The sequence below is a fragment of the Grus americana genome, chromosome 9 (genome assembly GCF_028858705.1).
Source record: "Grus americana isolate bGruAme1 chromosome 9, bGruAme1.mat, whole genome shotgun sequence".
NCBI lineage: Eukaryota > Metazoa > Chordata > Aves > Gruiformes > Gruidae > Grus > Grus americana.
The window spans coordinates 28157568-28183351 of record NC_072860.1 but is presented as its reverse complement, the minus strand read 5'-3'; the positions used below and the strand labels follow the sequence as shown (position 1 = coordinate 28183351).

Here is a 25784-nt window from a genome sequence, read left to right as displayed (position 1 = left end):
GAAACATTCATGGTCTCTGGCTAGCCATGTGAAAAAGAAAAGTTAAAAACCTTACATCAGCATTATCTCATAGATCGCCTGATAACCTGATGTCATGGTTTAACCCTGGTACGCAGCTAAACCCCACACAGCCGCTCGCTCACTTTCCCCTGGTGGGATGGGGGAGAGAATCGGAAAGGTAGAAGTGAGAAAACCCGTGGGCTGAGATAAAGACAGTTTAACAGCTAAAGCAAAAGCTGCTCACACAAGCAAAGCAAACCCAGGAATTCATTCACCCCTTCCCATGGCAGGCAGGTGCTCAGCCACCCCCAGGAAAGCCAGGCTCCGTCATGCTAAGGGTGACCCAGGAAGACAAACACCACGACTCTGAATGTCTCCCCTTCCTCCTTTGTCCCCCAGCTTTATATGCTGAGCATGATGTCATACAGTATGGAGTATCCCTTGGGTCAGCTGCGCCCCCCCAGCTCCTTGCTGGTGGGGTGGCAAGAAACAAGAAAGGCCTCCAGCTGCGCAAGCACTCCTCAGCAATACCTCAACCATCCCCGTGCTATCACCACTGCTTACATCACAAATCCAAAAACTGCACTATACACACTATGACGAACATTAACTCTACCCCAGCCAAAACCAGTATTCCTAACACTGGGAAAAAGGGTATTTTCAAACTCTGAAGAACACAGAGGTTTCTGATACTTGTTAAGCAGAAAAGTATGTTAAGCTACAGGCTTTAAGCGCAGTTGGGAAAGCGTAGCTAGCACCATCATTGACACAGTAGCCAGGTTACTTCATAAGTAAAAACCTGACCGTACCAGCCCACGACCACTTTGCTGCGCGTTTCTGCGGGTGGCCATAATGCCACCGGCTGATCCTGGTCCTCCACAACTAGAGGGACAGGGGGTTGAGAGAACTGTTGTCTCTCTGGGATTTGTTCAACCGACGCTGCTATGCTTACCCAGGCTCTGCTATCGCTACCATTTCTTTCTGCCCTCTGTGCTGTTAGCCATCCCTTCTTTTAAACACTGCAAAAAGAAAGAACAAGGATAATAAGACTGGTACCACCTGCCAGCCTCTATTTTTTTCATGACTTTTAATCCAACCCTGCCAGTAACAGCACTATTGCCAATTCCTCCTCCAGAACCACCCCCAGAGCCACCGGAGCTTTTTTCCTCCCCCTTCCTTAAACCGCCTCCTGCATCCACCTCCCCCAGGCCAGGACAGTCCTCCTCCTCCTCTCTCCTTGTTTGAAACACCAGCCTCAGCACCTGGGGGTACAACAACAACCTGATTAGGGGAAGGGAGGCTGAACTAGACGGTTTTTTGCAGCTGTGTAATAGAAATGAGCTTGGCATCCCCCGCTGGATTAACAAGGGGTGCAAAGTCACTCAGACTTATTTCTGTATGAAAAAAAATCAGTTTCACCTGACCAGTTCTGTTTTCTTCAGGATAAGGGCTTTGTTCCTCGAGGATAAACCTACAAATGACCATAGTTCCAGCTGCAAAGTGCAGGGACCTGGGCTGCCAGTTAAACTGCCAGCACATCTCCCTGCCATCCGCAGTTTTAGCTCCTCACAGCAGTGGGGAACAGAGCCTGATCCCCAATCAGGGAACGAGCAGGTCTGGCACACTTCCACAAGCTTCATCCGAGCAGGATTTCTGAAACAAGTCGCCCTACTTCAAATCCTAAACAAGCCTTGTTATTCAATGTTCTGACATAGCTGGAAGCATTCAAAACAGAATGACATTCAAAACATTAAGAACTAAGAACAGATGAAATAACACTTTAAAGAAGAGACTTTTAATGTAATACTATAACCCATACATGGACCATTTTAAAAAAAAAAAGAAAAATTAGAATGCAATGAAACTTTAAAGTGTATTCCACCGTGACTTTTATCTAACCATGTTTCCTGTAGTCTGAAATTTCAGTCAGTGATGATGACAGATGGGCACAGAAAGTGAACAAAGATTAATTGAATGGGATGAAAGGTAGAAGAGAGTATTTCTGAAGATTGGTTCCTCCCACAGTACAAATTTAACAAGTGTTTTCAAGTTCAGTTTAATTAAGCTATAATTACCTTCTGTGGAAGTGTTGGTGAGAAGACTGCTGCACAGCTGGAATAACACAGTAAGTATAATTACTCACCACCCACAATTAAAAAAAAAAGTTTTTTTGAGATGTTTCTACTAGTAGCAAGAACAGTTTAAATATTATTAAGCAGTATTTTAGCAGGTTTTTTGAATATCTATTTGTTACCTGATGGGTAAAAGAAAAATAATAAAAATAAAGCTACAGCAGGACAAGAACCATACATCAACTAACACTGCTAGCATTGCATTTCCTCTTATTTAAAAAGCTACACCGAACACAGAATACCATGCATATACAGATATTACCAACAACTATTTTGAAATAACTGCTCTTCAGTATGAATTACCAGCTTACCCTAAAAAAGTTTTTCCTCTAGCTAAATAAATGCTATAAAAAAAACAAAACAAAAAAGGTGAATATGTCAGCTTTATCGATACAGATGGAAGTGTGTCAACTATAGCGTTCACTCTGGAATCGTGGAGCATAGTTTCTGGCACTTTCATTCTCCTGTGTTGTGATTAAGTCTATAATAGCTGTCAGTACTGCTGTATCCCTGGATTTAGTATCATTCCAGTCCACGGGATGTGGGTTTTCTATTTTTTCTTGTAGAAGATCATCGAGTTCTCGTCTTAAATTCTGCAAAGAGTTTATTGGAATGAAGGAAAAAAAAAAAGAAAAAGCAATTAGAGCTACACACAACAAATCCTTTGGGCCCTCTGTTCTCTTAATCTTTACACCTGCTGTTTTCCTATCAATTCATTTCAACATTTTCAGCACCAAAAGCTGCTTCTCAAAAAGCAGCAGTTTTACCTTGACAGATGACCATGTCTGGATGTGATGCCTTTAAGAGCCTATACATCCTTTAGCTGACTACTTCAGGATTAAAAATATTTGGGTTTAAAAAAATTAGTTAGATACCATTTCTAGGATCTAGTATTAAACAGAGCTCTATTCAGGTCCTCCTTCCACTGGACCTTACTAGTGCTAGCTGACGAGCCCCATCCTCATGTTTCTATATTCCTGTGGACATTTCATGGACTGATCAAATCATCCTACAGCTACTGCTATGGAAAACTACAGAGATTAAGCTCTTCAAATCTCTCACCGTAAGACACATTTATAAATCCTTTAAATCCACCCTATGACTCTTCTCTGAAGCTTCTACAGTTTTTCAATATCCCATGAATTCTCCAGCAGAGGCTGCACCAGCTGAACAAGATCACTGCCATATTCCTCACAGGCACACAGCCTCATTCTCCTTAGTCAAGCTATTACACTGGAAACAATAAAAATAATATATCTGAATTCCTGCTCCTAACGCCAAACGTAAGGAGTACATGACTGTTTACTTCTTCCCAGGTACCACGTGATGCAGACTGTTCAGAATGTTATTTTTACTACTGCATTTTAACTTGCATTCATCAACACACCTTCAGTAGTTTGCTTTTGTTTACTTTGTGCATTTGAACTGCTTACTAGGAATACATTTAAAACACTATCATCTCCCTGTAGTGATAAATCAGTAGGTACACAGTAATAGCAAACACAGAAATCTCTAATAAAGTCCGTGTTACACCAAGTCTTCCATATACAGTATTTAACATAGTCACCTTAACTAAGTGCGCTATTCTTGCTGGAGACTGGAAAACAATCCATTCATCCACAGCGATGGTATCCTGATCTTTATCCTTCTGAATGGATATATCTCCTCCGAAGAACAAGAGACAGTATGGAGAGACCTCTGTACAGTCATACAAGTAAATCTGCAAGATGACAAAATTGCCCAATGACCCTTCAAAACCCGAAGTGATACAGTAACCCTTAATGAAACTCATGACAGAATTCCAGATCATTACTCAGAATCACTCAAATTTGCAAGACACATCCGAAGCAACTCAGTTGGAAAAGTTGCATGAATCGGATTAAACAGGAGCAAAACCAGTCCCAAATGCAGTCCTTTACACAAAGTGGTGAAATCGAACCAACTATTCCATAACAATCAGAGGGGAAAAAAACCAATTCAGCATACTCTAAAGTGCTATACTGGATTGAAAACTAATAATAAAACAAAATATTACACCTGCCATTCCCAGAACCTTAAAAAAAACCCCCAAAAATATCAAAAAAACCCCTCAACCAACCAAACCACCAGATTAGTTACTTGTGGAACTCGTGATACCACTCGTATCACAAAGAACAAAATCGGATGGCATGTAAGAGAAATGACCCAAGACAGGAAGGCTTTGAACAAAGGCAATGTTCGCATCCCCTTTGAACTTGATCCAATCTTATTAACGGACTACAAAAATAAATTATACAAATATAAACCTTCACATACACTGCTAGTTCTCATCTTCAAATGGTACACAAGCCAGTTATAATGGAAGTCTGTTTCTTCCACATTAACTGATTTAGGATGAATATTGACTGTTCCATCTGTCTTGGTGCAAACTTTCACCCTTAAAAGAGAAAAGTTTTAGTTTAGGATTGAAATAAGATCTTGAGAAATTCAGCACAATCACGTCCGAAGTTAAAAACCCCTCCGGTTATCCACTAGTGTTCTAAACTCTGAAAGTACAAGGACAGTCAAAGAAACTTTAACCCCTTTCCCAAAACATTACAACTGAATCTACAATACGAATTTTTAGACATCTCTCTCTGCAATTACAAAGTCTGAATTCTTTGCCAAATTTACCCCCTTAATAAACCCTGTCATTCTCACAAGTAGAAAAAGTAAGTGGCATTCTTTTTTCCAAATGAAGGACTCTGAGTTACTGATTTTGGTTAAATAAACCAAGTTCCAAACAATCTTTTTGAAAAACCACACGAAAAACTCACACATCCAAATTCTTTGCTCAGCGTTAAGCGAGTGAACATGGGAGTTCAGTGTTTTGAAACAGAAAAGGGGTGGGAGAGCCTCTCCAGCAGAGCAGTTAGCATAACAAACCTCGTATAGTGGATCATAAACCAGAACCTTCCCGGGCAGGGGGCTTACACCTAGCTCCACCATGTGGCAAAGACACAGCGACACAGTGACTTGCATCAGGGTTGCAAACTTACAACTTTTAGGTGACTCCAGCACACTGGACTGTTTAAAATGGAGTATCAACTGACTGGCAGGGTCAGCTACAGACAGGTCTAAATTACACAATCTAAGGTAGAATTTTGACTACCTATTCCTACTCCTTTCATAGAAATAATCACTTGGGGGTTTTTCGCTTGTTTATTTAATTAGAGGCATGATTGCTCCTAGCTTGCTGTTTTGACATTACACACCCAGAAAAAAAAAATCAATCCAATGTTCAACTCTTCATTCTGTCTTAAGAATAAATAGTCTGATAATATAAGTAGTAATAAATCAGACTGTAACTTCTGGGCTCAATATTGCCAATATGAAAGGAGAGTGTTTCAACTGCAAATCAATGCTAAACCAAACCCTTACATTTTTCTCTTTTTGCTGAAGCTTGGCCGGATCTTTGCAACTTTTGGATATAAACCAGCACAGATGACCGCTTTGAGCAACTTCTCATTATCTGTAGAAGACAACAAAGTAAATAACGCAGTTCTGCAAATGGAGAGCGCGGCTATCAGAAATTTTCCAGTTCCTTCCACTGCTTGCCTGAGTTGGTATTCGATTTGGGATCCTTGGGGTCTCTGCTATTCACAAATCCAGCTGCGAGGAGATGCTCAGCAAACTGTCCTTTCATGTTATGCAGCATCTAGGAAACAACAACAGTTGTCCCAAAATGACACTGTGCCAAAAGGCTCCTCTCCCTTTTTCCCCACAGACATGATCCTGTCTTTGAAACTATCAGGGTCTTACCTGGAGGGTATTTGAAGACAGGAAGTACTCCCAGCAATAGTCTTTCTCAGTTCTGAAACCACGACGCCGAGTCTCTTCCCAGCCCTAATAATTAAAACAGTAGTTCAAAGATGGTTTTAAGTGAACACTTACTAAAAAATTAAGGACAGCAAAAACGGGAGGTCAATAAACAATATAGTTACAGTTTTCTCTACAAGAGAGAAAGCAAATCCTTTGATGTCTTTGTATTATGTATATGCAGCACAGAGCAGCAAAACACAACTTTAAATTTTCAGTCAAAAACTTCCTTTTTCTATGGTGAGGAGTGAAATCTAGCTAAGTTTGCCAGAACTTCATTTGTTGCTATTAACAGTCCTGGGTTGAAACTGTATTCCAGGCCATTTATTTCCTTTTCTTCTTGCCCCAACACCGTACAGCTAAATATCCAACACTTCTGAAGTCAGCTTCAGCCTCTTGTAGGGGAGAGAAGGACAAGAATTAATGACTTCAGCAAGGTAACTATAACATTATGTTTTGTCTCTTTCATAGACTTATCCACAAGAAATAAGGTTATTGAGCTGAAGACAAGACTCCTCAACACTAAAAGGGTGAAAATTGATTTGGTTTTATGTTTCTGTAGAAGCCAAGAAAGAAATACTTCAAAGCATAAACTGACCAGTTTTTTTCCTTAGAATAATCCATATTACTCAAATTAAAATTTTAGAAGAAAAAAAACATTAAAACATGCCTACCGTGAAAGCATTCACCACAGTTAGATGATCACTTTTAGAGTTCTTTGACAGTTCCTTTCTTCTTGCATCTGCTACTTTCTCTTTGCCCTAATAATTACAACATACAAAATATTCATGACTGACACGACAGTTCTCTTTTCCTAATTAAGCTACATATAAACAGCGATATTTTGTATGCTACATACTATGAAGTATTGTCTTTGCCTGCAGAATACTGGAAGTAGCTTTAACTTTCATGTATGTGAAGGCAATCTTTTACTAATAAAAATGCAATTAACATGAAAATAAGATTAAAGTGCTTTTAAACGATAACATCTCAGTAAGTCCCCGTATCCTTCTGAGATTCTTAGAGTCTTATGTGTAACTCTCTCAGAAACTTTACCAGAGGAATGACAAAAGGGTCTTTGAAGCTGAGGCTAGCTGCAATTGTTAGTACTGGATCCAAGCAGCAGAATAAAGCTCCAAAGAGGATCATTTTCCCAATGTGTGGTTCAACTGGCAATCGTGCTAAATGGACGCCTAGTGGAGTCAGTTCTTCTTGCCTGTCCAAAGCATTCTGTCAGGAAGAAAAAAAGGAAAAAAAGAATAAAGACAGTATTTGAAGAGGGGAAGATTTCTGTGAAATAGCCACTAGTATACCTAGAGAACAAAGGAAAGCCTAATCGCTAGCTGTAGTAACATGTGATAGTAGGAAAGTGATCAAGCAAGTTATGACAAAATAGAAATGTTCAATTAGAGCCAAGAAAATGGGAAGCATCTTTAATTGTGTTCCAAGTGGTTTATTAGGGCTCAGTGTCTTTCTGGACAAAAGTATGAAGAATTATCAACACTTGAGTTATCTTCCTATTCTCATGATCAAGCTTATTTTTTAAACTTGTATCTTATCCTCAATATCACTTCTGTTTTTCTTTACTCCATCCTGTGCTACCATGCAGCATTGTCACAGAACACCAAATGTACAGCTAAATTTTATCTAAACATCTATAGAGTCATGCCATCAGCCTAAATACTGCCCATCATTTAAATCAGATATTTCTATTTATTGCTGCAACTGATTGGTACAAATAATACCAGGGCAAGTAGTAGAAATGTGTTGTTAATCTCTCCTTCCCCAGCATCCAAAGGGGTAATGACATACAAGATCTTTCTCCTCCTATACACCTTATTTGCCCACAGAAAAAGTGTCTTGAACTTCTCACTTATCTGCCTGGAATAGGAAGGTTTGACAGATGCAGCCATGAGCAGGATGATACAGAAGCAGCAAGTTAAATAAATATCTGTAGGGAACTTAATGCGAGGTGCATGTATACATTTTGAGTAATTCAGAAAGTTTCTCAGGAACTACCCCATGCGGCCCATAAACACCATTTATTATGTGGAATTATTTTCTCTGTTCAGTGAGGATATATAAGAGGTCTATAAAATATGTTAAGGGCTTGCAAACATCCAGACCTCTACCATCAGAACTGTCTGATAACAAACAACGCAGTAACATGGTTCTGAACAGATTTTTCCTTGCATCTACATTAAGCAATACTTTACCAGCTCCATTAGATGATTTATGGCCAACATTACAGCATCACGAGAGGGTGGATCCATTAGTTTGCTCAGAAAATAAGCAATTCCACCAAGCTTTAGAATCTGAAAGAAAAAAACCCACAAACACAAAACTACAGCAATTGGGGTAAGATGGCTATCTAAAATTAGTAAGCAGTATCCATACTAATTAAAAAAAGTGTGAATAATTCACAGCTCGAGTTAGAATTTCACTAATGAAGAACTAAGGACAAAAATAAAAATATATTACTGATTAAATTTGAAACATAAGGATCTGTTCTTCATCCAGTATGTACACACATGGTATTCCTTATGCATAAAGGAATTCAATATAAACTGCCAAAAAGGAAACCCACATCAGTTCTAAAACTACTTTTTAGTAAAATTTTGGTCAATAGACTTCAGCTGTTATTTATACTTGACAATCCTTTTTTTCCTGGGTTTGATGCATCTAGATACAAGTATGCATTTTGCAAAAGTTGCTACAATTATTAAAGAGAGCTGTAACAGAATTTTGACTTGAAGACAGCCCTAGGCTCACAGTTGCATTAACTTAATCTCTCAATCTCTTTTTCCAATGGAAAAGTATATAATAATGTTTGAAGATTCATATGTTTACCTTGATTTGTAAACAGAGTTCTTCCAACGGTGTCCTCAAGATCTCTGGTAACTGATAATCATCTAGAAGGCTCGCACGTAGTCCATTGTATAGATGGTAACAGTGGCCTGGCTGAACTCTGGAATTATGTAAATAAACAATTGTATTTCCCCCCCCCCCCCCCCCGACACTGTGACATCAGGACTGTGTGTGTTTATAAACAGCTTTCCAAACCACCACAGAGAATTAGAACTGAAGCATATTCAGTTGTAAAAGCCGTTTCAGCTTCCTGAAACAAAAGGCATGCAGAGCACAGCAGCCTCCTAGCACCTACTCAAAAGGAGTAATGAGGAGACCAGAGAAGAACCCAAAGTCTGAACAAGAGAGAAAATATTCCACAAGGTATTTCAAGAGGGAGACACATTTCAAAAAGAGATATTAATTTGCAGGCAATTTTCAGTTTAATGTATCAGAGCTTTATAAATCAGGTGTGAAGGCAAACATTAACAACAAATAATTTAAAAAATGCAGGACTTATCATTATATGACGACGGAAACTCATGACTTAAATGCACACAAGCTGTCAGTGTCCCAGGAAGACAAAGATCCCATTCTTTCCCGAAGAACAAGATACAGTTGTGCCAGCATCTGCTGCTGAACATGTGAACAACAAAGTAGTATGTTCAGCAGCACGTGCTCCAAAACTGATGGAAACTTAGCGGCACAAAACTTTTCTAACTATCCCCATTATTCTTACCTTCCTGCTCGACCTTTCCTCTGCTTGGCATTAGCTTTACTAACCCACTCTGCTGCCATTGTGCTAATGTTGTTCTGTGTGTCAAAGTGAGTTTCCTTTATTTTTCCACCGTCTATAACGAACACGACATCATCTATTGTAATGCTGTTTAAAAAGAGAGAAAAAAATGCAACTTCATCTCTGCAAGCTTAACCTAGGATTTTAAAGGAGTTTAGCCTCTCTCTATCCCTCCCAAACTGTGAGCCAACAATTAAAAAAAAAAAAAAAATCTGTGTTGGAATTTCATTGAGAAAGCAGCTCAAGAGCAGGCTTGATTTATTCTCCTAGGTCTGGTAAAAGTCACCACCTGGGGTTATAAAGTCTGAAGACAGGATAGGCAGCTCAGATCTATCATGTACAACAAAGGCGAATCATTATAGTATCATCCCTGTTTTAATTGTTTAAAACAATCAAAGGAAAACTCCTGTTCAGTCTATAAACATTTCTAAAGATAAAGTGTTATAAATGAATGGTACAAATACAAAAACATTATTTTTGGAAACATTAAACAGGTTTATACTTTACCACAGGTTTATTTTGTTAAACATATAGTTTTTTTTGGTCTGTATAGCTAGCTATTTACCTAGTCTCTGCAATGTTGGTAGCAATCACGATTTTCCTTACTCCTGGCGGGGTCTTCTTAAAAACCTGTAATTATCCATGGCCAATTTATATGTTTGCCAAAACCAAACATATGCTTAATTATTTTTTTTTTGCAGTTGTGAAATGTTATTTTATTTCATAACAACAAAAGAAAAGCATACCTGAGTCTGGTTAACAGTAGGCATCAATGAATGTAAAGGTATGATAATAAACCTATCTGAAAATGAAAAATCAGTAAAAGATATGGGGTAAGCACAGAAACTTTAATTTTACAGGAAAATCAAGTATGCAGAGTAGAGAAAATATGCTGCATGGAAGTCTACTGTTTCTTATTCTGAATTCATAGGTATACGTATCATAATGGCAAATTCTAAAGTAAAAAGGTATAAAGGAAGTTTGGTTTTTTTAATTATGCTATAACAACAAGTTTAAGAAAATATATGAAGTTATGTATAGTAATTTGTATTTCATTTTCAAATTCTCAAATTACTTAATTGCTCAAGTTTACTAAAGAAACTGACAATCTCCTCAATCTTTCAATAAATTGAAATTCTTTATCTATGAAATGTATACAACATGCACTGTAAGACAACTATCTGAATAGTTAAGACCATAGTTAGATGAGTTAGATGAAAAATGAGTTATACAAACAGGACAAATTGAAGTGTATCGGCTAGGCACGGAGTATTTTAGTGTCCCAGGAATAAACAGGATTTAAAAGAACTATCAGCAAAGCAGTAGACAGAAGCTGCTGAAGAATCAAAAAAAGAGGAAATGAACCCAGAATGAAGAACGAGTTTAGCTTTGAACGGCTGTTATCATAGCTGCAAGACAGGACAGAAGAAAAAAAGACATAGGTCTGAGATTCTTTTTCAGACTGTTCACTCCTACACTGAGGAAAATGAGTTATTATCATTAGCAGATGAAAGATACCACAGAAATGCAAAAAATGCTGAACACATTGTAATCGTTTTGAGAGGAGAGACAAAAGAATAAAGAGGAAGACAAAAAATCCAGTGCAATACCAGCAAATCACATGCAAAAATTAAGACTTTGCCACTAATGCTACTGCTAGAATTCCCATGTAAAATTTTGGTTTTACCTGACTTAAACATGACTTGTGACATCAAGAGATCATGCAAAGTGCTAATGTTGTCCCAGCCCGGAAGAAACACCAGAATTGCACCATCCTATACATAAAGGAGGGAGGAAAGGGGAAAGAGGTTAGAGTAAGTTACCTGCTATGCAAAGAACCAGCTACTTGCACACTAATACACAGATCTTGGACAGTGGATATTTGAAACCTCAATGACTCAAATTTGCAACAAAGTCTCTAAGATTGTTTTCTACAAAAGAGTTAGCTACATGTATTTATCTGAACATAATAAATAAAAGATAGATCTTAAATATTTTTCCCCTGCAGTGTTTTAAACACTGCCATGTCAACACTAGAAGAATTTGAGCTGCAAATAAAACAGAGAGAAACTAATGTATAATTTTTGACACAGGAAGAACAAAATATGAAACAGCAACTCATCCTCATTACCCACAGCTTAAATGATTTATCAACTGAAATATTAAATTATTTGGTATTTTTAATAATAAATTTTAATAATAAAAATTCTCTTTAAGGAATCAGCCAAGGTGTCAGCTCTTCCACAGAACAAATATATAACTTCAGGTTATGACAATCTATATACATTATACCTATGGTAACAAGTTATTCTTCTGTTTGTCACTGCCTCAGGCACAGTATCCTTCTGATATCGGTGCTCTGATGATGTTACTACTAAATAGTAAGGTAAGGCAGATGTGGGGATAACCATTAATGCAGCTGCATTAACTACTAAGCTTGATAAGCTGAAAGTTGGAAGCATCTCCTAGCTGTGTGTTTGGTAAATGTGACCAGACTTCTGCTAGGCTGTGTAAAAATTCAGTCTCCACAGCTTCTTAAGTCGTATTTAGATTACTGAGGCAGAAAAAACATTAAAGCCAACTGTACAGGGCAGCAAACATCAACTCTAGGTATTGCTCTTGCCCCCTCCCTCCCATGGCTGAGGAATTAAGAATGGAGATTTAGCTGTACACCAGAGGGGGTTTCAGACATTTTTCTACAGCTATTTCACAAATGGTAACTTTTACTACACACTACAAAGAATACTACCTTTGACAAACACACACAGTTACAGAAAGCACTAAAAGTTAAATTTTAATTTCTAATTATATTACTCCCCATCAAATAACTAAGGTGTATAAATAATTTGAAGGCTTATTTAAAAGCTTATCCAAAAGGAAAAAAAATATGCAGCATTCTTGATCAAAATGGCACCCAAACCTTCAGATATCTATCCCGTTTTATTTATGGGACAATCCCTACTGTCGGTGAAAGAATTCAGGCTCTTTTTTTCCCCTTGGTCAGAAGGGGCCATAAATGAGCATACCCAATGTATTTCCAAGTTTCTTATGTACACAGCTCATTAATACCCACAACCCTATTCAAGAAAATGCTTAGATATGTGCTCCCCTTTACACATCATTTCAATAAACACTGAATTAACCACATTCTAAACTCAGGGCTTAAATAGTAATTAGGTATTTAAAGCTGTTAATTAATTCTCAGAAGAGAAAAACAAAATATTCTTCTTCTTTGTATCTGTACGGTAAGCCAAAGTAACTATTGGCTCTGACATTCCCAACAGCCACTGACGACAATTCAGTCACATCACTAAAACGTGATGACAAGAGACAGAAGCATACCTCTTCTTCCAAAACGATGTGTCTGATAAGTGCTGCTATAAGGTCAAGGTCGACCTTGTCATCATCCATCATTTCCAAGGCATCTATAGTACTTGCTGAATACCTAACAGGCATTGAAAGCATTCCTGTCGGTAACCGATTAACATACAAAGTCACACGCTCATGTTTCTGTTATCAGGCTCTGCAATCACACCTCTGTGCAACCCACTAGTGCTCAATTTATCTCTGTTCAGTCACTGTACCTCCAACACACTCTTCAGATTTAGTTTAGCGTGATTATCATCAGTTTAAGAATTACCATGTTATGGATGAACTGCATTTGAAGCATTTACATGATCTCTCTCCTCCTCATGGACCTACACAATCTGAGTTTACCCTTCAATTGATCTCTCTCTGACAGAGAGTACAGGAGGCATCCCATCTGTTCGGGCCTTTGATTTCATGAAAGCTGAAACTATGGAAAGAACTGCCACTTGGTTCAAATGACATGGTGGGAAAGGGAAGGAGGAGTACAAATGGGATGAGCCGAGCACAGGATGGGTCAGACAGAGATACAGCACTGAGGACTCTGCCCTTAGAAAAGGGAGATAAAACTGAGCCACCTGTATTCATGATTGTTACTAAGCTGAGCATATAGAGACACCCAAAATGCAGAGGACAAATAACTCAGGAGAAAAACAGGAAGATGCTGTTCTTGAATAAGTCACCCAAGCTAATCCAAGTAATTAACTTACCGAGATGACCAAAGCAGACAAATGCTGGCAAACAAAAGAGTGTTTCAAGTGGACAATCTCTACCAGGTGCTCAAGAGGCAAAATTATTTAGCTTGATTTTAAGCCATGCTAGAGGAATATTCAAATATTCTGAGGAAAAGATTGTGGTGGGTTTGGGGTTTTTTATTATTATTAAAACCAGCACATTTTGTATTACACTGATTATGACACTAAAATACTGTGAGATCTCTCTCAAAGAAAGAGGACTGAAGAAGGGGAGAATCCATCAGAAGTAATGACCAAAGCTCAAGAAGCCTAACGTTATGTTGAAGACTGTAATGGACAATACCAACATCAGCAGCAGGCAACTCCACAGCTGTAAGAGAACTTACAGTTTGCACATGCAAAGGAAGCAAACTCTGATAACCCTAAAGCACTTTAAGGGTTACCAGCCAACTGTACTGGCAATTCCATCGTTATTGTTTTCCAGGATAGCAACTATCACATCGTTAATAAAAGCACAGGAACAGAATACACCACTAATTTATGATTCTCAGTTAAGTGCCTGAAAACTTAACACAAAAGAGTAACTTGAGAACAACCTGCCCCGCAGCTGCCTTAAGTAGTCTGGCCATTGTTCCCTGTAGATTTCCTCTTTTTCTTCTTTTTCTGGTCTGCTTACATGTCCTTGCATGAAGCCTTTCTTCCACCGTGGCCGACGGTCTGTGTTTTCTGGAGTATACCTTTACATTTAAATAACAAACATAATTTAAATCACTTTAGTTTCAAAATGTAAGCCAGCTGCATAGTACTTTTCCAAACTATGGACAATATGCCACACTATAGCTATACCATGTAAATAATATTCTTAAATTTATTTCTGAAAGAAATCTTACTTATAAAAACAGGTACCATCTCTAGTAAGCATGAGAACATGTAGGAAAAAAAAAAAGTCTGAACAAACAGAAAGACTAGCTTGATTTAGTAGCCTGAAAATTCACCACCAAAAGACAAGAGAAGGTTTTTTCCTCCTCAAGCCAACATTTCCAGGTAGCTGTGTGCCATTTTTAATTACTGTAAAAGCTACTAAACTTCCCTTGAAAAGTTTTCTGTTCAAAAACACAGCTAGTTCTTCCACAGGCTATTTATACCAAGAGAATCTTTGAAAAGACATACCAAGCAAAAAACTCCCAAAATACTCTCTATAACGGTGTTCAGAAGCTACACTTACCTCAACTTCTCAATTACATCTTCAAGAAGATATTCCACCACGGGGAAAGTGAACCCAGGTATGTGAATCATGGGACAATTATCTGTTGAGGAAGGCATAACTCAGTTTTTACCAGCAAATAAGATACTGTACTGTAATAACAGAGGCAATAAACATTCTTCACTGTTTTTGCAACATAGTTGCCAAGTCTATAGCGTTTTTCTGTTTATTTTTAAATTCTCACAGAAGATGCCAAATTTAATTGCAAATAACGTTGCTGAATAAAAAAAGTGTAGGTAGTAAGCCGTACATTGTTCTCCCACACGTTCATCTGGTTCCAGCTACATGATAAAGCTGGAAGCCTGAAAAACTAAAGGCTTGAATCTGGTTGCCCACTCCCACCAAGACTTCTAAAATATGGTAAATATTAGTAAATATTTAACATGAAAACACTCTAGAGATACTGTTTCCACAATACATCTGAAAAGCAAATCCAGAAGCAACACATGCTCATGATGAGATAAAACTAAGGGAATAAACATCTCCAGCAGCTGGCAACTATTTGTAAAATTGAACTCATTACCTCTTTTGATAAAAACCAATCCTAAAATTTGAGAACTGCATTATACTGTACAAACCTAAATTACTGAAGAGGAACATTCATAGGAAGCATTTCACCTACCAAAATACTCTGAAAACTTCTCTGCATTTAAAGTAGCACTCATCAGTATTACTTTCAGATCCAAACGGATATTCAAAAGATCTTTAATAATGCTCATTAAAACATCCGACTGAAGATTTCTTTCGTGAATTTCATCAAGAACTACATGACTAATGCTGGACAAGTGCCTAAAATAGAAGAGCAGGAAGTTAAACATTTCCTTTTTAGCAAAATTAAAAAAAGAGAGCCTAGATTGCTAGAAACAGCTCAGTAGTCAAGTAATTTCATAACTGCATTCAGTTTCTTATTACATAGGAAAACTTACTTATCTGACTGGAGCCACTGTAGGACAATTCCTGTAGTACAGTATAAAATTGAACCTTGTTTCCTTGGCAACCGACTGAAAGAGATACATTAAAAATTCCTCAGTTCTCTTCTGTATTTTACAAAGTACTTTAAAAGCTTGAAATCAAAACACAGATAGTCATTACAGACATTATGAAGTATGCCTCATTCTCTCACTTGCTCACTTAGAATTCAATTGGAGGAACAGGGAATTAGGCCACAGTCGCAGCATCTCTGTTGATGGGAATGAACTACTTCTAATCTGACAGAAGCCCTGACTTCCCAGACATCATTTCTCATCATTTGCACATTGATCTGCTGACCCCAAATTCTTGCAGCTATCTAAGCTCAGCACAGATGACAGCTAACTGTACAGCAGTGTAACATTCTTGATTAAATAGTAAAGAAGAAATATAAATGAGATTCTATAAACTCAAATTAAAACTCTGAAAGGACTAAGCTGTCATCTCTCAACAGAAGTTTTTCCTCGACAATAATTGAGATTCCGTTATTTGCTGGTAACGTTTCAGATATTTTTTTTAAATTATAGATGACTCCAAATGTAATAGCTTCTGCTCTCTGGCACTAGGTCTATGAACTCTTGCCAATGCACCTAACCTTATTACCTGATCCCAGTGGGATTACTCAATAGATAAGTGTAGCCAATATATAATTTTCCCCAGAAAGACAGCTTATAGTATTCTCTCCTTTAGCATTTCCATTTTCCCTTGAAATTCATGGGTTAGGGACATCAGTTTCACATCTATAGCAAGGCCTTTTAGAAGAGCTGAAAAAAAAAAAGGCCTTACTAGACCAAGTACGACTTGGTGCTAGCCACTGTTACATGTTGCATAAAATACAATAATCACACTCAAACTTTTTGCTAAGTTTCAGAAACCTCATTCCCTACACCAGCTATTCACAGGAATTTCTTTTGGAGAAAATTTCAGAATGAAAGCAGCTATTTATGTTAAGAGCTACATCTCAAATTTTCTTGCTTAAATAACAATCAATACCATTTTACATGAAAGCACAAAAAGTGCCAAGGGAGCCTCTCTCACCTCTGTAGACGAATTTGGTATCCAGTACTCTTGCCATTACCACATGCTTCTGCCCTTTCAGCAGCAACTCTCTCAGCCACCTTAGAAAAATAAAGTCAAAACAGTGCATTAAAGAAATTTTTTTAAAAATCCCACAAGACTGACCTATGGTTTAGCTACTCATCAGCAGAAAATACCTAGAACCAAGATGTTATATGTAAACAACAAACACACACCCTGAAAACCACTTTTTCTCCTCCATTGAGGAGTGTTTCCTGTCAGCAACCCAAGAACAGGGCACATCTGAAAGGAACATGACCTTTCAGGCATTAGCAATACACTCACCCATTCAGCAGGGCGAGCTTGTCCTCGTAGGAAGTAAGGTTCTATAATCATTTGACACTTAACTATCAAGAAGAGTAATTACTGTGCACTTAAAAGCCAAATTCTTTCTTATTCGTCAATATACCTCTAAAGGGCCTGACACAACATCAGTGTTTACCTTAACTCACATTAGCACTGCTCAAATCCATTAAAGTTACAGATATAAACCAGGATTAAATTCAGGGAAGAATGAGGCTTGCAGTGCCGGTGCTCTATTAACAACCAAAACTTATATCACGTTAGTGTATATTAACAAAATTGTTATTTGCAATAGAACGTAAGATGATTGAAAACGAACACACAAAAAGCCATCTTCACTGTCCACCATAGGCTGAATGCTTATCTTGTGCTTTAAATTTAGTACGAGTCATAGATGTGATGGCAGAGCAGTTTCTACTACGAGAGGTACACAGTACCTATCTGGTCATTTGGAATTTTTTTCAGATCTTAACTTCAAATAATGCAGCAGATGGTACAGTCAGATCATAAGCTTGCCCATGGATCATAGGCTCAGTAAGAAATACATTTTCATTCAATGATTCTGAGTAAAGCAGTAATTTTTCCTCAGATTTATTGAGAGGAAAAAAAAAATATTAAAAAAAAATCACAAGAAATAAGTTACTTAGTTTGTCAAAATGGCACTTACCGAGATAGCACTGATCCTCCTAGGCTGAGTACAAACAATCCTGCATGTAGACCCTTTCCCTCGCTCTATGTAATCATCCAAGATAAACTGTGTAACTTGGGTTGTCTTTCCACAACCAGTTTCACCACTTATCACAGTTACTCTATTATTGTTTATAAGGTTTACAAGTTCCTGTTTCCAAACAAAGAGAAAATATTTATTGTATTATTGTTCAAAACAATATGTTCACTTTAGAAAGGAAGCTCACTAATCATTCATTGAACCTGCAAAAGAAAACATAACCGAATACTCAATTTCTGTTTCGCATAGGCAACATCAAATGAAGAATTAACACCAATTAATAACAACCCATACTATCACTGACATTTGGCTGGGAAACTGATGGCAGCAACAGCCAGCAGTACAGCCATGTGATTTAAAAAAAAGGTTTAACTGGTATTATATTAAATTCTAAATTGGGCAAATGTTCAAATGGCCACAATTTCTTATATATACATATATATATATATATATGAAAAAGAAGGTATGACAGTTTACATAGTGGTAATTACTCTATACAAAACTCAAGTAACTAGGAACATTCTAGAAGTTTAACTGGTAGAGAAAGAAGAAAAGATCTATACTTCAAAAAAAAAAAGAAAGTACTTAAATGTACCTAGCACTCAATACCATTACCATGCATAATGCTGCCCCTACTGATAGAACTGTATATAGCCCCAGAGTAGCTTCACACACATCATGAAGCAGTGAACCTCAGCTACTCTCTGGAAAGAAATCAAATCCAGTATCAGAACTGGGGAGGCTTCTGCACCTTCATAAAAGGCAACAAAGGTTTCCTGTCAGTCCCAGTTACACAACTGTTTTCTATTTTACCACACATATTCTTTCAAATTAAACACACATTTACCTGTCTCATCCCATATGAAGGGAGTTTCTCTCGGAATCTCTGGGGAAAAAGAAAATAGCAGTACATATCTATAAACACCTTTTCAACACCGACATAATATAACAGGTTTCATCTGTGTTCTAGGCTAAACTGTGAAATAACATGACAAACTGTTCAGCTAATACTTATATAAACAGAGGCCCACTAGAAATTAGTTTCATTCCATGCATGTTTTCAGCTTCATTAAATTTAGCAAAATTATTTGAAACCCACAGTTCAGTACACAAAGAGGTGCATATATACAGCTGCAAGACTAGGGCCTTGCATCAAAGGGAGAGCCACCTCCTCACGGTAAGACTGTTTTGTTTGACAACTTTAGATATGGCTATTACAACAACATAAACTACGTTTTTAAGAGGCAATTCTGTCAGAGTCCATTTCTGTGCTCTCAGTTTTAGATGTAAATGCAGGGATACAATCTGTTAAAAAACAAACAAAAACTCCACCCAACTAAACAACAAGTACACTTCAAATTTTAGATTTTATGCAATCAGAAATTGTCACGGAAAGTCTGTTTTTTAATCACTGTCCTATTGACAGGCATGCATTTTGTAAACTCTGAAGGTAATTTTTAACCAAAGTAACATCATGACAACTTCCTAATAAATACATCACAAGTACTTATGTTTTCTGGTTAGTTTAATTTACAAAAAAGTAAAATTAAAAGCTTTCCACTTAACCGATGGAAAAGTACCTGCATTTCAATATATCTAGGATCAGATTTCTTCTTCCTTAAGTCTTCTTTGAGTTGCTCATCTAAATCATTATCCTGCTCATTTTTTTCAAAGAGATATTCCACATCCCGATCAAGACATGTTTTTTCCAAGACTGGTCTCTGTCTTACAGGAGCTTTTTCAACATCTGGTTTCACTTTTGCAGGCTGTTCCGGAGTAGGTCTGAAATAAGTGCAGAGGACAGAAACTTCCAAGATCATTCAAGATGTGCTTGGACCATTCAAGGCAAACTTTAAGTCTGTTTTTGAGACATCACATCTGCAAGTTACTCAACCATCAGCCAAAAAGAACATGGTGTATGCCATTACAACAATCCAAGTCTGAAAATTACCAGCCGCCACAAATTTTCCATCAGTATCTAGAAATGTGACGTGTTCTTTTGCATCAAACGAAGCTAACAAAGCAACAAAACATGTCCAGAGAACCACTGCCCTGTAACTGGATCATTCACCCAAACACCTCATTTCAGTGGACTCCGAGCCACACACCTGGCTGCTCGCTTCCCTGCTATTATTTAAAATCCTTTAAGCATGAAGAACAGACCCTATTTCACAGAGGCCAAAAAAACATCCCAAGATTGCACAATAACTGAAAATGAAGTCAAATGCCACCACTGGAAGAGGTCATGGAGCTTAAAAATTCCATGTATCCACTCTAGTAGGAGATCAATCACAGGACATTATGATTTTAAGTAAAAATTGAACACTCTAAGCTCAACAATAATCCGGAAGAGAGTTTTATAGCAAGTTACAATTGCTTCAGTATGACAATACATGTGGAAAAAAATGAGTATTTTTGTTAACTTAATTCACTCACTAAACGTAAATCTCTTCTGATATACCTTCCTGCCAGTTTGTGGGAAGTTTGTTAAATTCAGAGTAAATAAAAGCATTAATAATTGTTTCTCCTTACCCTTCTTCATCCCCAGACCACCAGGACATGGCCTCTTGCTCTTTTTCATTTTTAGTTTGGACAGTATTCAACAGCTGCACAATTTGCTCTTCCCTGCGTTCATCCATATGCACAACAGCTCTCTAGTTTAAAAAATAAAAGTACAATTTTCATCACCACGTACTCAGCATATCTACAGCTATTACATTATTAACACTTAAGTATCAAACCAGTGCGGCTCTCTGGCATCATCTGAAACTTCCGTTTAAGCTTCTCCCTAGCAGTAACTTCCACGCGCAGAGCCGAAGGCACCGTCGCATCGTGCCGGGCAGCGCCCAGCCAGGGCCCAGGGCCGGAGGCGGGCAGGGGAGCGGAGCGGGCCGGGCCCGAGCCCTGTGGAGGCGCCGCTGCCCCGACCCGCGCCGCTACAGGCGGTTCCCCCCGACGCCCCCCCGCCCAGCCGAGCTGCTGCCCACCCCACCGCCGTGTTCTCCCCGCTGCGGGGACCGACCAGGCCGGACACTTTCCTCGCCAGTTCCCGGCCGCCGCAGTCCTTCCCTCCCCGCTCTTTCAGGGAGCGGGACGGGACGCCTCGGGCGGCAGAGCGCGGGCCCCAGCCGGCGGCCCTGCCCACGAAGAGGCCCGGCGGGGCAGAGCCCCTCACCTGCTGCCGGTCCGTCTCCTTGCTCTTCTGGCCCTGCTTCCGCGCGTACCACAGCCCGATCTCGCGGCCCTTGAGGTGGCTGGGGTGGCGCCCCCGGCCGCCGCCGCGGCCCCCGTGTCCCCCCGCGGAGGAAGCGGCGGAGGAAGACCCGCCATCGCCGCCGCGGCCCCGGCCCCAGTCCCGGCGGTGCTCGTAGCTCATGGCCGCCCGGCAGCCGGCACCCGCTACCGCCGCCCGCCTCATCCGCTGCCTCACTTCCGCCCGCCGCCCCGCCCCGCGCCATCACGCCCCGCCCGCCTCAGCGGAGGCCGCCGGTTCGAGTCCCCCGGCTCCAGCCGCGCCACCGCATGAGGCAATCTGTTCACCGCAGTACGTCACTGCAGCTCATCTTGCACGAGTATCGCTTCTTACTTCAATCTACAGATCTACGTTTTGATTTCCCTTCCTGCGGCTACAGATAAGATTTTAAGGACACATTAAATGTTGGTCTCCATCATCAGATGGGGGTTATTCCCTTCTGTGTCCCTGACGACTGTCACTGGCTCTTTTTAAAATAGAATTTACGTATTTGAACAGGTACCAGTTCTGGGTCTGCTGGCTGATCACTGCTGTACGTGGTATACTTTGTTCAAGTTCTCTGGAGTGTTAAATCTCTTAAATTAGATAAAATTATTCACAGAATTATTACTCTTTCAACAGTTAATTAATGTTCTTTTTTGTTTTTTGAATACCATTGTGCAGCTATAAATGCTTCTTCAGTCTAATTTCTTTACATATTCTTTTGCCTTTTCTTCTTTGCTGTCATGATTTACAATCGTTTAAAAATTACTAGCATTCAGTTCTCTGAAACAGAATGTTATGTGCTGGTTTTCAAACTTCTTTCAGGTAAAGGACTGCTTAGAATATAGAATCATAGAATCATTTAGGTTGGAAAAGCCCTTTAGGATCATCAAGCCCAACCGTTACCCCAGCACTGCCAAGCCCACCACTAACCCATGTCCCCAAGCACCACATCTACGTGTCTGTTAAATCCCTCCAGGGATGGGGACTCCACCGCTTCCCTGGGCAGCCTGTTCCAGGGGTTGACAACCCTTTGGGGAAAGACATTTCTCCTCATCTCCAACCTAAACCTCCCCTGGCACAACTTGAGGCCGTTTCCTCTTGTCCTATCACTTGATACTTGGGAGAAGAGACTGACCCCCACCTGGCCACAGTTTCCTTTCAGGTAGTTGCAGAGAGCAGTAAGGTCTCCCCTCAGCCTCCTCTTCTCCAGACTGAACCACCCCAGTTCCCTCAGCTTCTTTCAAAGGAAACCATTATTTTTCTCTCTGCCTACTGTTTACCTACAGTTAGTCCAACAACTCCCAGCGGCTGGCTACGTAAAGAAACAAGAACTAGGTGCTTGAGTTAAAGATCTGTACTTTCTTTCCTTTCCCCTCACAGAATGCTTTATGCATCCAGCTAGCCAGCGTCTTGCTGCTAGGCTTATCCTTTTCCACGCTTAAGGAAATGCTTATTTCCATGGCCTTGAACATGTGAACCGCAATGTATGGCCTCGCCATAGCATACATCTGCAGCCTTTTACTCACAGACACCTCAGGAGATGGACGTGAACGACAAGGCAGCCACTGGAGCTCTTATTAGCAATCGTGGCAGATGGCTGACAGGGCCTGTCCCTCCAAGGACGAAGCTGCACCGCGGCGGGGACCAGATCCGCGGAGCACCGCAGTGTCCTGTACAGACCTACCAGCTCACCCAGAGCACATCCATACCTCTACAAAATAGCACGGCGTCATGCCACGGTCTTTCACGGGAGGGTTTGTGCAAGAAACAGCGTGTGGTCTTTTTTTTACCTATACCCAGTTTCGGGTACGAGGAAATCTCAGAGCTGCTCGGATTTTAATTTGCATAAAGAGACAAGTAAGGCGTAGAGAGCGAGATCTCTGAGTCATCAGCACAGCGAGTAGCTGAACTTTGGGTGAGGTTACCCAGAGAAAAGAGGGAAAAGGAGGGGACCGAGAACAGAGAGTGCAGGGACTGGAGGATACTGAGGAAGATCATCTGAAAGGCAAATTACAGGAAGGAGTGTGGGAGAGAAATGAGAAATCTAAGAGGAAATGTACTTCTTTCTTCTCCTCTTCTCATCCTGCATCTGCGGCTTAAGGCAGACTAGGGAAGCACACTCCACGACTTCTTGCATTCGTCATCCTACATAAACTAACAGTAATTTCACAGCATTCTTCAAAAGCCTCACAGTGGCAACCAACTAGGGAGTAAAAAAGAGCCAAAGAAAATTAGCACAAAATAAATTCTCAGAAATCTGAGAAATGGTAAAAGATCCCCTGATGAAATATGTCACTGGCATACCTACACAGGCCAAACAAGGGAGGATGGCACAAGTCCTTCCGAAAGGGCGGAGGGGGTAGGATGCTGGATGGACAAGCACACCCAGCTGCTCGGGTATGAACGTTCCTGTCACTGAGCTTGCCTTCCGGGCCTTCTTTAGCCTGTAGGTGAATATAAATTGGGGCAATTATTAACTCCGGTTCCATTACTTGGATATACCAGGACAGGAGATGTGTCTGATGCTAATCTGGAACTACTGAAGCCTGCAATGATGGCTGGTGACCATCCCTAGGACCTACCACCGGCCAGGGCTTACGTATGTATCCCGTGAGCCATGTGCCTGGCCACGCTCTCACGTGCCACTTGACTTAGACATGCCATTGCATCTCGTGTCAGGTTCTGCATGCCTAAGCCAGCCGTCAGAAAGCTGGTTTGGTCTGTTGTATCTCCTTACAATTATTGAAGAAAAATGTTCTAAGGTTACCTTGAATCACTCAGGTGACTTCAACAGATTTATTCTGTTTGATCCAGTATCTCTCCATGACCGTGTATCTGGACACCTGAGCAGTGCACACATTTGAAATAAGTGGGATTTTAGCACAAAAGGAAACTTCCATATGCGTGCATGCAGCTACTGCATTTCAGCCATGTCTTTTTAACACTGCAAAACCTCCACACATTCTAAAGAAAACATTACAAATGCAAATATTTTTAGTAGACTTGTAGATCTAGATGTTGCAAATAAATATGCATCTATTAAAGATCATTTTCTAATATGTATGAAAAGACCTATTGCTTGAAACGATCTCAGTGGTTTGCATGTTACCCAGCCTTTTCAAGTCCTTTGAGCCACCGCTCAGAGTCAGTTTGCACCCACTCCAGCAGCACACTACCATGAAGTACAGTAATGCACCTGTGCGTAACGGTCTCTACGCAGCAGCATGCTCTCAAAGAGGACCGAAGGTAGTGTTCTCCTTCCAATACTTTGAAGGGAGATTCCTTGAAGTCAAATTCCTCACGAGGGAACAGGAATCCTGTCAGGTAAACACTGAGAAGGGGGAGACACAATAAAAGATGATCCCACGTTACAGCTCTCCATCCACTGAGTAAAATCTTGCTACTCCACCGCAGCAGTACTGCAGTCAATAGGACCGTCTATGAGTAAAGATCGTTTGTGCCAGGACTGAGGGTCTTTAAAATTTGTTTTGTAAAACACAGAGTGTACACCACACAGGAGTGTACAGAGATGGGTATTGCAATTCTTGTCAGAGCTGTTGCTTGAGTCTAGAAAAGCAGAATTTATTCTGCTCTGAGACACCTAAATCTGCAAAATTCATTAAGAGAGAGGAACATAACACTCAAAGCCTCCTCTTGGAAATCATTACAGTGATACATACTGGGAAGGGAAATCATGTTCCAGAATCTATAAAGGTAAAATAATGCATAAGTAACATTTATTATTTTTTATGAAATTACTGTATTTTGAAATAGTATGATGCTGTAAGATATTTTTTCTATCAAGATTAGTACAGAAAATTTACATTTCAGTACCTGGCTGTATTTTTTATTTCAAGAAGCACAATCCTTTGAGGCATTTGGGATTCTTGGGCCTGGCCCTGCATATTACAGATTTGTTTTCTTGTAACTCTGTTAATGTAATGTTATTCTCAGTGTACATGAGGGCCACTGAAAGGAAGCCCTGACCCACTGGTATGCTGCTTACCAAAGATTATCTCAAAAATGATTTCCGAGTTTCTTGTTTTCTATCCTTGGCATTATTCAACAACCCACGTCCTAAGAGCAGGGGAAGCTCAGGCGCTGGTTCAAGTCACATTTTCCAAGAGATTTTTTTCAGTCAGTTGCTGTGGTGTCTGAACAGAGATGAGGTCTCTTTCAAGTCACCTTCAAATGGTCATTGACAAACACTTTGCCCTCAAATGTCAAGCTGCCGCTGAAATGCATTAAAAGGTCAGACAGGGGAAAAACAACTGAGGAGGGAGAAAATATTTTTCCTTTAAAAACTATTATAAAAGAATTGTTTTAAAATTGAGTCCAAATACATTTCATGAAATAATAAATGAAGACACCTCAACACGCAAGTGAATAAACAAACCAGGAGCAAATTTTCTCAAACAGCAAATTTTCTGGTGGTTTGTGCAAGGAGCTGATATCTACTCAATAATTACAACTTGGGTTTTCAGACACTTTAAATTGTTTAATGATGTAAGTCATTTAGAGCAAAAAATAAAA

General features: G+C 39.6%; 1 protein-coding gene across 1 annotated transcript; it reads right to left on the bottom strand.

The window, feature by feature from the left end:
* Window positions 1-1775: 1775 nt before the first annotated feature.
* DHX36 (DEAH-box helicase 36) lies at window positions 1776-21423 on the bottom strand. Its single transcript, XM_054834620.1, has 25 exons — window positions 21189-21423; window positions 20546-20667; window positions 19594-19795; window positions 18861-18899; window positions 17954-18124; window positions 16945-17024; window positions 15864-15938; window positions 15560-15726; window positions 14899-14980; window positions 14270-14410; window positions 12955-13057; window positions 11300-11387; window positions 10359-10414; window positions 10178-10242; window positions 9556-9699; window positions 8820-8937; window positions 8186-8284; window positions 7026-7199; window positions 6644-6730; window positions 5913-5996; window positions 5709-5808; window positions 5532-5622; window positions 4428-4548; window positions 3700-3852; window positions 1776-2725 (listed from the first exon to the last, which is right to left on the bottom strand). Exons 1-25 carry the CDS (start codon window positions 21387-21389, stop codon window positions 2540-2542), a joined length of 2949 nt encoding a protein of 982 aa, XP_054690595.1. The 5' UTR covers window positions 21390-21423; the 3' UTR covers window positions 1776-2539.
* Window positions 21424-25784: the final 4361 nt, after the last annotated feature.

Bases quoted from the DNA above. Each gene is read 5' to 3' on its own strand.
- DHX36 (XM_054834620.1), bottom strand. From the start codon at position 21,389: ATGAGCTACGAGCACCGCCGGGACTGGGGCCGGGGCCGCGGCGGCGAT. The intron at 20,668-21,188 runs GTGAGGGGCTCT...TTTTTAAACTAG, and splicing joins AGGAGACGGACCGGCAGCAG to AGAGCTGTTGTGCATATGGA. The intron at 18,125-18,860 runs GTAAATGTGTGT...GTTTGGAAACAG, and splicing joins CTTCATATGGGATGAGACAG to GAACTTGTAAACCTTATAAA.